At 33.4% G+C, this 13,651-nt stretch overlaps 2 protein-coding genes across 5 annotated transcripts in view; one reads left to right on the forward strand and one right to left on the reverse strand.

Moving 5' to 3' along the window:
- The window catches only part of LOC150103913 (homeobox protein extradenticle-like), a 366,269-nt gene extending 355,471 nt beyond the window's left edge, over positions 1–10,798 (reverse strand). The window contains exons 1-2 of one of the 3 annotated variants that reach the window (XM_090396591.1): positions 10,361–10,798; positions 10,068–10,141 (exon numbers count right to left, since the gene is read on the reverse strand). In XM_090396591.1, coding sequence (XP_090252717.1) covers positions 10,068–10,141; positions 10,361–10,590 — 304 coding nt within the window. In that variant the 5' untranslated portion in view covers positions 10,591–10,798. Of the gene's footprint in view, positions 1–4,032; positions 4,382–10,067; positions 10,142–10,360 lie in introns of those variants that run through there. The other 2 variants (XM_090396592.1, XM_090396594.1) reach the window with 2 other exon arrangements.
- A 325-nt stretch (positions 10,799–11,123) lies between these two features.
- Positions 11,124–13,651, forward strand: part of Sin1 (SAPK-interacting protein 1) — a 316,670-nt gene continuing 314,142 nt past the window's right edge. For both annotated transcript variants that reach the window (XM_090397180.1, XM_090397182.1), the window contains exons 1-2: positions 11,124–11,156; positions 11,847–11,962. The gene's annotated coding sequence lies outside the window, so the exon portion shown is untranslated. The remainder of the gene's footprint in view (positions 11,157–11,846; positions 11,963–13,651) is intronic.

Raw genomic sequence — 13,651 nt, forward strand, 5'->3', positions numbered from 1 at the left:
GCTGTTCCAATACCTTTTTTATACAGTGCGAAACAAATGCAAAAATATAATCATTCGCTGATTACCATTACACTGATCCGAGAAGAAAATTGAAAAATCAAAATAAATTCATATAAACAATGGTATGCATTATAGAAGCAACAGTTTATAAGTCAGTATATTATGCCCATTGTCTTGGTCGGGCAGTTGTTGTTTTTTTTCCCTTCTTCCCTCTTCTGGAGGTATTTAGTTGTCTCGTCTGTAACCCTAAAACGACATGATTCCACTCTTATAGAAATAAGTTCTTGAATTTTCATGTTTCAGTATTATTCAAATTAAGAGTTTGGATGTTTCAAATGTTTGGTTTCACACGCATTTACATTTTATATACACACACCAGAAAGTCTTGATATCGCTAAACAAGTATGTTTTTTTATTTTATTTTTTTATAGCATTCTAATATTGATGTAATCGATCCTAAAGAGTATTTTTTCAGATGCTTTTTACGAGACTTAAATTTTTAACCGAATATAAAAAAAATATGTGGAGTAAATAATCAGTATACAGTCACTTAACGTTATCATAATAACCATAAAAACAGATTCGTGACAGAACCTCTGCTTCCTTTTCATTGAGAAAAGCTCCACTTAGTATATGAATAATATTTCAACTTCAAACTGCGAAAATTTTACAGATATTGTCTTCCATTCTGTGTATCCACAGTACACATGAATTTTTTCACAAGTTGAAATCGCGCTTAACTTCTGAGCAACAGTTCAGAAGCTCGCGAGGGCAGGTGTGCATAGGGAATCAGTTAACTTTAATAATTGAAACACGACTCGGCAAACAAAATGGTTTTCACATAACTGTATTCTCGTTCAATTATCAAGTGAACTAGGAAATAAATTTCTTTAAAAAGTGATTTTCCTGAACATCGCATTTATTACATGAAATAACTCTACAAATTTATTGAAAATTTTGTAAGCATTCAAATGATTCAGGGATGTTTTAAATTATCGGAGCGAATTACGTTATTTCAATCGAAAATTGTTAGGTGTATATGTATGTAGAGATGACTGACTACCACCTGGATTTTCCTTATTGTTTCAGCTTTGGACAAAACAGCTAAAAACTTCCTTTTGTGTGTTACGAATATTTTTAAGCATTATTATATCAGAATTGTTGAATTTAAGTTGAAGATCAAACAAGAAACTGTCAAGTTATTCTATTTGTTTGAAAACACTCGTAGAAAACATTTTCAAAACTTAAATAACCGTCTGAACGCCATATTAATACTAAGTAATCAGTTTAACAGAGCGGACGATCGAATTTTTTTTAAAGCAAATACTTAGCTCAAGAAGTGACATTAGTTACTGGTTTTGGATTTAATTTTTTCTGCGGAGCAATACGCATAATGAGAAAGGAAATTTGAAAAATTTCTAGTGGTGGACAATATCATTAAATGCATGAAGAAAAGATGATTAGAGAGGTGTAATAACCTACGAGTCTGAGAAAATCTACACAAAAAAAAGGGGGGGGGGCAAAATACAAACTGAGTGGGTTCTCAATGTTCCTGCTGTGTATAAATTGTCCTTTTCTAGTTTTAGAGGTTGGATTTTATTTTTTATTTATTTATTTATTTTTTACAGGACTGAAAAACTTGGACAAATGTAAAATAATGATGGGCCTTGGAAATCCCCAATGGCTTAAAGTGACTGAATAATCGAAAAGCACTGATCTAAGAGTATCATAGCTACTTATATTATTCAATTACAGTTCGAACCAAACATTGTTCAAAACAGCAAATGAATTCAATTCGCAATTTGAAAAGTCCACAGATACTAATTATATGAAGAGCCGAAGGCTTCAATTCGGCGACGTGAAATTATTTAAGTTAAGGGATATTACATCCCATATTGTTTCATAGCCGAATAAGAAACTCAATATGTAATGTCCCTTAACTTAAATAAGTCCACAGATACTATTAAATAAAGAAGTTTTTTTTTTTTTCTAAGAGCAATCCGCATAACTACAAAGCAGTGTTCGAGTGAAACCAATTCCAATGGCAAATTCTGAATATACGCTGAAGCTATGTGTGGCTTAAAGCTTTATCTGATAACGAGAATGACTTGATCAGTAGCAAAACAAAGTGGTTCAGTGAGCTACGTAAAATAATCAAGCCTCTTGGCGGTACCTGACCGAAGAATGTTACCACAGCTTTCCGATGTTCAAGTCTAGTCTAGTGGACGACGACTGCCCATAATCCGCCTTCCTTCCAGTAATACCAGGACGACTTGAGCTCCAACTTCTAAGATAAACAAACATGGCAGCAAGTTAGGCTTAAAGGCACACGGTTCGCCGCCAACCAGTTGCTGCCATCGCAATAACCGCACTGTTTGCTCGGAGTTTTATGTAAATCCATAGATACACTGTTGCCAGACGCCCATGGGTATGTAATCTCCTTCCCAGAGCTCGCCGGATCCCTACGGAGGATTAGGGCTGATCAAACAAAGGCTGGGAAAGGCACTACGAGGAGACGAAAAAGGGGTGATAGCCAGAAGCGGGCAAACTAGCAGATGGGCCCGATGTTTACCGACCGGCTACTAACTTACACCTCAGATTTAGGGTTCGTCAATGAGACTTATTCACCACCTATTTAACATAAGCAAAATGCGACCCGAGACCAAAGTGACAGATGAGAAATTAATGTCCAATATGACCAATGCAGCTTCAACATGACAATTTCCTTTCAGGGTATACGACATTAAACACCCACCTATCAAGTTCAGTAGGAAACCCATGGACTATCTTTCACTATGTTGCAGTACTAACAGTGAATAATACTGTGTCCTCTGATAGGTAACTCATTCTCTATAGTTTATTTACCTTCCTAATGTTTGAGGTTTACTCTTTGGGAGATAATTACAATTGAAAATAATAAATACAAATAATTTGGAAATGAATCTGACAACAAAAATTATTTTAACATTAATTTTCGGAATTTTCTATAAAGTTATTCGATGGAAAGTTCGCAAATCAAGATTCAATTTCGGCAACACCTTTTACTGACTAGAGTTATAGTGCTTAACTCTCGCTATGAGTCCGGTAATAACTGCAAAACAGCGCAAATTTATTTCTGTTAATCCTTTCGACTCAAAATACTTTTTTTTTCACGGCACAATGCAATATAAAAATGTAAGGATGTTCAAAAGTTTTTGCATTCATGTATTACAAAACAGTTACAGTTAAATAGTACAAAAGTTATCAATTCAGCTAGTTGATAAGTGTAATGTTATTAATTAAGCACATTTAGGATCAGGCGAATCCGAACTTGAACTAGTGGGCCAAATGAAAAATTTGTATGTCACGGGATGGAGCCTACTTGTCGATTTCTAGAACTTTATGTTAATAATCTTTGGTACATTTGACATGCTAAGAATCAGATTAGTTATGAGTAAATTAACAATAAAAACACCCACAGGCTTATTTTTCTGAAAAAAAAAAAGTTTGCTAATCTCTACTTTACACTTAACTGAATACATTAAGAGAAAATCTTTAGATAAATCGATACATTGGCCCTATCAAATTCAAATATAATTTCCGCCATCCACTGCAAACAAATTCTTCCTTCTACTGAAGGAATATGCAAAATTATCAATAGCTTCTCAACAGCCGTGTTCGCACTATCATAACTGGCTATCGCTGTATATCTTGCCGATATACAGTACGTTTATCGTTATATCATCGTCATCACCACTGAATCTAAGAGTTAATGAACATAAAGGATCATGATTACTTCATAACAGGAGAATACGCCATTAACTTTATAAAGGTTCGAAGTTATCTCGCTTATTATGAAAAAAAAATGCAATAATATCAAATGCATAAAAGTCGTACACCAAAAATAAAATAAAATAAATAAATGGAGCATTTTATTAACGTTTATCCCCAAATCCTTTAGACTATACTCCGCTAAAACTGGAGGGGACAGATGCTGGGGGGGAAGGGGGAGGCAAATGATGGGGACCAACAGAAAAGAACGCGTCTACTTACAACCTGCGGCCGGCGCACCTATCCGCTTCGGGAACCAGAGATAAGACAGCAAGAACGAAGGCCGCCCCGTTGTGATCCACTGCGGCCTTCGTTCTGGCGAGAACTCTCCGGTCTTAGCGACTGAGAGCAACATTAGCAGTACCACACGCACATAATATGGATGAATGCTGCAACTCTTTATATAGCAGAAAGATCAAATTAAACAAAAAGAGGGCGGGGAGAAAGAACACATTAATCCAGGAGTTCTCAAAGTTTCCTTTTTTAAACTGAACTAACAGCATGACTTAAAATAAATGTCACGAGTGAAGAAATTAGCTGAACTGTACGAACGGCGTTCTCGTAACGCAAGAGGCGGTAGTGACAAAACCGCCGTAACGGGTCGAGTCTCTATTCACATAAACATGCAACGAGCCTCTTCGAATATACCGCGGCTTGAAGTGAGCGCTATATTTCACCGTGAATGGCCTATAAAAGAGCCAAGACAGATAGGCAACAGAGGGTACTGGGGAGAGATTTGGCCATCATAAAACAATAAAATAAATGGCAGCGTTGTAAGCGAATCATTACTACAACCGCTAGGCCTATTCTGCTGCAGACTCAGTCACATTCGTCTCGCAGTCTAACTTGGCCCAACAATCACAATGACCAATAACAAGCAGATACTTGAGTCGAACAATGTGGCAAATACACTAGTCCATAAACTGTCAAGTTCACTATAGGACTCTTACAGAAAGCGAACGGCAACGCGATCTAAATCGCGCTTGTAGCTGTTACTAAACAGGTGATGAAAAGGGCAATTGTTCAACACGTAAAACATGAAACTGCGGATCACGTGGTGAAGTCTTCAAAAGCAGAGGCAGATAGCAAACACTTGCATAAAGCCAGCGGTTGGGTAGAGATGGCCAACATCAATAGTTAACATACGGTGCACTCAGAAACTGTTAAAGTACAATATGCACACATACACTAATTAATTGACTGAATAGCACATAGAAATTCGCAATAGTGAAACTGGGACAGATTTTATAGCTTTCATTCTAAATAAAGTTATAACAAGCGTTAAGCACAGATTACTGATCAAAATAAATCGAAAAGCATTTTATAAATGGAGATTAGTTAAGAAAATAAAATTCAATAATTTTTATAAAAATATTACTTCGCTTGGGGATTTATATATTATAATGCTGATAATATGAATTAAAAAGTATGAGTTCAAAATTACACACTGCTTGTTGACACCTTTTGAATATGATACTCAAAGGGGCTGTACATGACTTCTCAACCCCCTCCCTCGAAATATAAATAAATGAAGACAAACAGCTCTGAGATTTATTTTATTTATTTATTTTTTTCAGACCCTTTATAAATTTAAGAAAGGCGGAAGAGGAAGATTGCGAGTGTTGTACGGAATATTCATATGTTGACTCATGCACTGCAAAATAATGAATGGCATGATACTACTGGCTCCACCTTCTGACTAAAGTGCAAAAATTCTTGAAGCAATGACAGGGTACTTAAACGTTGAAATCATTTTTTAAATACAATTTTGTACTCAAACCGAAACATGCTGAGAACAAGAAATATCACGTGAACGGCGATTTTCAATACGTTTTAATAAATCGAAAGGACAACAAACAAAGCAGCAGCAACTCCGTATCTGAAAAGCTACTGCGTATTCCCATGCAACTCAATGATAGTTACTTAAACCTCCTTATTCCCTTGTCGCTTTTAAGCTTTTTTTTTTTTTTTTTTGTACACTTCCTATCAGGGCTCAATTAACTACAATTACAAAGAATAATTTATTTGGCAGGACATGGATGTACAAAGGATTTTACCCTCTTCCAGATGCAAAATTCAAAATGTTATGTCGATCTTACTATGACGAATTAAAATCCCTTATCACTCCTTAAATATTAGCAAATTTTGTCAGATAACAGGGAGAAGAATTATCAGTTTTTAGTAATATGTTACAGCTATAAATATTACATTCAAAATAATAATCGAAAGATAACTGTAAACTGAAAAATATCAATAGAGAAAAATATTTTAAGTAGCATAAGAGAAAGGAGATCCGACATTTATGAAATAATTAACATTTCATAAAAAATAAATATCCAGAGCCATGAAAAGCTTCATAATAAATATTAGTCCATATATTATAAATAAATATATCCCTACCCATCCATGTTCGTCTAACTGAGAGGACAAATACTGTCTCAAACGAATTTCAGTCTCAGTTTAATAAACAGGAAATATTTTGCATATTCATATTTAAATTTGGGCTTGCACATAAGTTATCTGAATATCAAATTGTTTTGTTTGCTAACTTTGCGGCGGAAGTAATACTGTACATACTTTTACCGGTTTATCAATGCAAAATAAATTCTCTTGGGAATTATTATTATTTGACACATCCAGGAAGTCCAGACTCATCGAGGGAGAGTGTGCCAACAGCAGCGAACGATTTCCCCTTCCAACTACTAACCGCGCTCAAACTTACTTAACTGAGCCATTAGTAGCAGAGGCTCTACCAATCGACCAGCCTTAATATCTCATTTTAGCCGAAATTTTCTAAAAACATAGAATATATCTTTAAAAGTAACTCAATAATATCAAGATATGATAATGAGCATTTAGAACAGTGAATTAATAGTTCACCAAGAGGCTGTGAGTGTGTGTGTAATATACACACAAAAATAGAGACGTGATTGACCATCGTATTTTTTTTTTTTTTATTGATAACAGAATTCGCGAACATTCCCCCCCCCCCCCTCTCTCCAGTAAACCTGTATAAGGGGATTTGCTAAAGAAATTTTTTTTAAATACACTTTTGTAATATCATTGGATTGTACACATTTTTTCTAAATAATAAACATTGAGTTATTTGATGGCCATGGATTCGTTATCTTAACTATTGTTATGTAATTTAATATTCATAACAAAAAAATAAGGAAGAACAGATTATGAATATAGATTTTAAGTATATACATCATTTAATGTATAGATCGTTACACAGCATACATACGATCTGGGTACGTGGATTTTTATATTATTAGAAAATATCAGAAAAAAAAGATAATAAAAGAGAAAACTTTGCTTTTCAAGCTAAAATAAATACAGTTTTATACTAGTTCTTGAATTATTAATTTGGTAACACGCTTAACTGGATATTTAATTTAAGCTGAATTATCCTTAACAATCTTTAATAAATAAAAATTTCCGGTAGCATTCTTAGACTCACATTTTTATTTGATGGCCGACCTGCGGTTGTACATACAACTGTTGCTTATTTTATATGTTTAACATTCTGTCAACACATTACCTGTCGGTAAATGCACAAAACTTGATTCGCTGCCCATAAAGCACATGAATATACGTTTCTGGTTTTTCTCCCTCGACATATACACAAACACGTCCAAAAGCCTTTTGAATGAGTAATAATTTAAGGAGACCTGTTCACGGAGCTATAAAAACTTTTGGCTACGTCATCGTAAGCAAAGTTCGAAGTATACAGAAACTTGCGCACTCTGGATCATCCATAACCAGAACGCAAAAAATAATAGAATAAAAATTTATTCTGGAATTTTTCGAAAACCACTTTGTTATAATTTCAAAATGTATTAGAATTATTAAATATGTAAAACAAATTGTGCACACACTGTGTCATCAATGTATATATACATAACTATCGCTATACACAGAATTAAACACGTAAGTCGAGTTGTTTATTGTGAAGTTCAACCCAGACGAAATCTTTCAGACATGAAAAATTTTGACCTCTATTCATCTCAGGCAAAAGAGATGAAAATAAGATATTTCAAGTGGTTTAATTGAAATAAGCTATTTCAATTAAACACGCAACGCATATATGGAAACAATCAATCATACATGGTCGACAATTTTTTTCCCCATATCATATGTAATTCTATTAACCTAAACAAAGCTGTATAAATCGCTCACACGATGTGTAAAAATTTACAATTGATTTCTATTGGAAAAGTTCAAAACCTTTACTTTAATTTATATATATCAGCAGATAACCATTAATGATAAACAACATAGTGGTAACATTCAAGGTTCCAATATACGATATTCTGACAATCAGAATGATATTATTATCAACCCTGATCGGCAACATTCTAAAATAAGATATAAGATATTCAAAGTAAAAAAAAAAAAAAGCACTCTTAGGCCACAGGATATTTTTCCTTTATGTTCAATATGCTACAGAATTATATGTATATAGAATTCTTGCGAGTACATTAACCCTATTAAATTTTCAACACTAAAACGCAGTTTATGATATCAATATGTATTGTAATTTAAAGTTAATACTTTTCAAAGAGTTTAAAAAATTAGTCCCATACGAATTTTATAACTATCATCAGAATGTTGAACACACCAATTTAGAATTATTTATTGGTAAATTCCGAACTAAAAACTTGAAACTAGCTAGCGTGGAAAGCGAAATGAAATTTAAGCATAACAGTGCATACCTTTCCCCTGTTCATTTTTTTTATCCACCGAGGATCCTGCGAGTACGAAACAATTTAATTCGGCATTATTAATTCCAGAAAAAGTTATTTGAAAAAATAACATACTATTTGTAAAGTGATTAAAGCCATTTTCATCTGTTAATGAGTTCAAGATACAAATCTAAATGACGCCATTTGTATTATGAAAGTAACAGGAAACAAAACATCGAAACAGAATTTACTTTCACAACTCTCCATCTATATTTTAACTGCAGCCCTTTTCACCGTGAAATAGTGGATGATATGAAGGAGGTATAATTTTGAAATCACTTTAATGAAAAATAATACATCTTAAATGAGTGTATAATTAGATCCCAATGGCACTACTAAAATTTCTAAGATCAATAAAAAAACACTGATGGTTGTTATTCTTAATTTAAGAAAAATTACATTTCTTCATTTTTAAACATATCGATTACAAAATTTATTATCATTTTACATCGATATACATAAAGTGATAACCCACATAGCAAAAGTTACTAAAGTTGTTGAAGAGTTAAATGTTATTTTATTAAGTACTTTATTATAAAATGAGTTAATTCTTCAGCACTGCTAACTAATGAGGATTCACAGCTGCAGAAAGCAGAAATGTTTAACTTTTAAGCAGTGATCAAGTTATGTGCTGTATATAATTAGTTTATAGGTATCAACATATTATTCATATAAGCCTTGTAAGTCATATATTTCTTGGTTATAAGAAATATTAAAAGGAATTCGATATTATATAAATACAAACTTCACTCTCCACGAAATTAGCTTTAAAAAGACACACCTGTTTTGCCAAAGAATAGCAGACCTAACTTAAAAAACTTTTTCACAGTTTGTTCTAATAAGTGGGCTGACTGCTAAAAATCTTCTCAGAATTCAAAAGCTAGCAAGCAAAATTAATACACTCAGTATTTTAACTCTACATTGCAGAGGAAACTAAGTTTTCAGAACGGCTGGGCAGGAAACAACAACAAATAAACAACAATAAAAAAAACAACTATCCTTTAAGTTTTACAAACCGCTCCCCCCCCCCCCCCCAAACAGAACTAACGATAACAGCTTCTTGCGTTCTTCTCCTTAAAAGCCCTTTCAGAAATTAAAGCTAATACAACCTGTCAAGGGATGCCATCGCGATCATGACAGCATGGGAAGGCTATAAAATCGCAGAAGATTGAGGGCGACTGAAAGACCAGACACCCCCACCACAAGTGCTATCGTAGACCTGCGCGTGACACTCATCAAAGCGCGGGCTCGCAGCGTTCACAATCGCCAGTAATGTCACATCTCATACGTCACTAGACCTTTCATTTATCTTCCCTAGAAATCGGACCTGTCAAAGTTTCACCGCAAAATTACACGTGGTTACCGTGTCCATCAATATTTAGTACATAAGGAGACTGCACTAGTACGACAGATATAAATTTTTACGGAAAGTTGAAAGTGAGCTTTGGGGATATGTTTAATTTAAATATCCTAAGCCTAAATGATTGCTTCTTTAGTAATCCGACTGACCTGTTTTTTCCTTGATCTCACATAGTACACTGAAGAGTGCCGGCTTCATGCGATGGCAGTTCAAAGTGTGCTTCCTGAAAATAAATATATCGTATTACAGCCGGTATTTCTTCTACAATTTATAATTATAAGAGATTGAAGAATGAAAGTTCAATGCGGATTTCACTGCACGTTAAGTATATACTCGCAGACCTTCAACACAAGGCCAAATGTTTATAATAGCGTTGCGAGAGCACGGTTAGGGTTAGCACATTACGCTATCGAAAAGCTATTTGACAATATATAACACTTACCGTGCTTGAGCTTCGTCCAGACTTTGGTCTGTGATGTTCATGATCTGTTGTAGAATTTCTGATATATCGTGCTTCCTTGATTCTTGGTCTGGTGGAGGTTGCTGGCTGGTAGGGTCCACACCATGAGGCTGTTGCGGCATGCCATACCCGTGTTGGGGCACAACATGACCCGCCATGCTAACGGAGGGATGTTGAGAAACGGGGTGCATCATTCTTTGTTGATCGTCCATACTTCAACACCACCTTCCCCTAACGGCCACAACAGCGTGCTTGTTCGCCTTGTGAAGGTTAGATTACTACCTTACACTCTGTCGACAGACACAACTGTCTCAGCACAGCACACGCGCACAACCATCCATAAAACTGCTCGTAGTACACCCGCTATAGTAAAGCAACTGTAATTGAGTGTTTTGATTGGAATACTTTTGACGGACAGCAAGCGGCTTCAGGGTGGGTTGAACGATAATGCCAGTCAAGCCACCTCGCCATAAAAGATGAGCGTCTCTTGTGACGTTACTTACGTCATCATCCTACTTGAACCAATGGAATGCAAGAAATGGCACTTCTTTTTAAGCCCGGATGGATGTCAATCATACTGTACAGTGTAAGAAAGCAGCTATAGTGGCTCCACCCACAAAGTGATCAATGACAACCGGAACTTCCGGCATACCGAAGATTGCGCATGCGTAATCACAACTAAGTGGAGGCGCTGACATGGCTGCCAGTTCAAGGACGGCTGTTTGTAGTGTTTTTTTAAGAAGCCGATGATATTTCCGAAAAAAAAGTTTCCACTCAGGTTATCATTTCTTATTTCTTCTTGGTTATTTACATACATAAATATCTGCACCTTTTTATTATAAATTATAATGCGAATGTAGTTAGAAAAGGTTAAATATTTAGGCTTAAATTTTATGATTTTTAAAGTGCGGTCTTGCAATGTGGACATTTTTGAAAATTTGTAGCGTTACCCTGGAAATTGTTAATAATCCTGTTAGTTCAGTATGCTTAAACAACGATGTATTATTTACTAATTTATTGTGTGTATCATTAGTATTTATATAAATTTGATAAAAATGCATTAAAACTGTTTATATGTAGTATTGTTTCGATAGAACTTGGTTCTAGATTATGTTATGACATAAAAAGTGCAGCTCTGTAACGTAATATATATCCGCTTGTTTTCTTTTAACATGTGATAGGGTCTTAGTCATAATGTCTGAAATGATCTGAAAATACGAAATGCACCAAAAAGTACACTCTCTGTAAATATAGAAAAGTTTTGATATTTTGTGTATATCACTGTTTAACAGCTTGTAGCCATCGTATTTTTTTATATTATTTTCATGAGCAGAAAATAAATCCATTATTGTAATTAATTTTCTGAATGTAGCTGTTATATCTTTTTACATGGATGAAATTTAAAAATATTTTGACATTAAATTTTAATAATAATAAACGTAATGGCTAATTTGTTTATATTTTTCAGAGATTATAATGAAGCCATTTCTTGTTCACTAAAGTCACCAATAAAGATTAGTGCCAAGATCGAAAACGCAGTTTCCTCACAAGTTAGATGTTGGATTTCACTTTTCCAAATGACATGTAATTTTTTTATTTCTTTATTTTATTTTTTCTAATATGTTACATTACTTTTATATAATACTACACTTTTGCATATTTCAGATGACAAAGCTGAATATTACCTAACATATGTTAACAGTTATTATTAAATTATTATTTAAAGTCGATTATTGCGAATTCCTGTCAGAAATAATCAATATGATAAAAATAAAAGATGGGTCCATTTTTAATTTTTAGCTGTTTTTATATTATTTCATAGGCATGGTATGTAAGTACTAAGATATAATGAAAAACAAGATTGACATTACTAAATACATCTTAAAGATAGATAATTATTTAAAAATAAGTAAACATATAATTAGTGAAGAACATAAAATATCTTAAGCAAACAAATATTTCCTCTAAGAAACTGAAGTTTGTGGAATGTTTTCCAAATCTCATGGCTATGATTATGCATTTAAGTACACATCATTTAAAAGGAATTTAAGATGTAAATATGAAATGAGATATAATGAAAAAGTCAAGGTTTCACTAACTGTGCAATTTTTTAAGTCATTCAGTTCAATATGTGCAGTAACTTATGTTAAAAGTTGTATCTTGTAAGTGTGATTCATGGCAAAAGTAGCACATGCTTTCAGAAATTTCGAATGCATGATATTAGTTTGTCTTACTTAAGAAATATAGTTTTTCTCCTCCATTCATTAGCATTTCCAAAGATAATGCTTTCATAAAGTGCTTTTCATATTAAGTATACATACTGTTTGCAGCTGTGTATGTATATGTATATATACACACACAGTTGCAGATTACTAAATACTAACCCAAGTAACACTTTTCTGAATACATTCTAGCCATCATTGGACAAACATGTACACACAAATGCAAAAACATACACAACATACTGAATATTGCAGCATGCAATTAGAAATATTTTAAAATAACTGAAAATAATAGTCTTTACTGTTTTGTCTACTAGTTTGTATGTTTACATCCATTTCATCCTGCACAATTAGGATGAAACGTTGTTTGTTAATTAAAATAAATGTTATCATCTTATTCGTGTGTTCTGACATAAACTCTTAGTTACATACCATGAACTGACTAAGTCTACATGCTTTCATATATATATATATATATATATATATATATATATATATATATATAGATAGATTAAAGTTTATAAAGCAGAACACTGGATAAGTTGATAACATTTATTGACTTAGTAACACAGCATTTCATCCCAGTTGCACAGGATTTCTTCAGGTGTAAATAAACAAACCAGTAGACAAAACACTAGTAAATAAACAAACCAGTAGTAAAAACTAACGAAGGTGACAACTGTTATACACTTGCTGAACAAAAAATAACATCAGTTATTTTTAAAAAATAACTGGTTATTTTTTAAAAATTATTTCTAATTGTTCTGAATGTTCTGCGTGTTTACTCATTCACGTGTATTCAGACAAGTTAATACTTTGCTTAATATTTAAATGTTTGGGATCTAATGCGATTTTCCTTTGTTGTATCATAGCAGTGGTGTAATAGCAATTAGAAATTATTTTAAAAAATAACATCAGTCTCTTTTATATAACTGCATAACAGTTGCCACCTTTGTTAGTCCTTACTGTTTTGTCTACTAGTTTGTTTATTTATTTACACCTGAAGAAATCCTGTGCAATTGGAATGAAACATTATGTTACTAAGCAAATA

Source organism: Typopeltis vanoorti, chromosome 8, assembly GCF_054136105.1.
Source record: "Typopeltis vanoorti isolate ZY-2024b chromosome 8, IOZ_Tvanoo_1.0, whole genome shotgun sequence".
Taxonomy (NCBI): domain Eukaryota; kingdom Metazoa; phylum Arthropoda; class Arachnida; order Uropygi; family Thelyphonidae; genus Typopeltis; species Typopeltis vanoorti.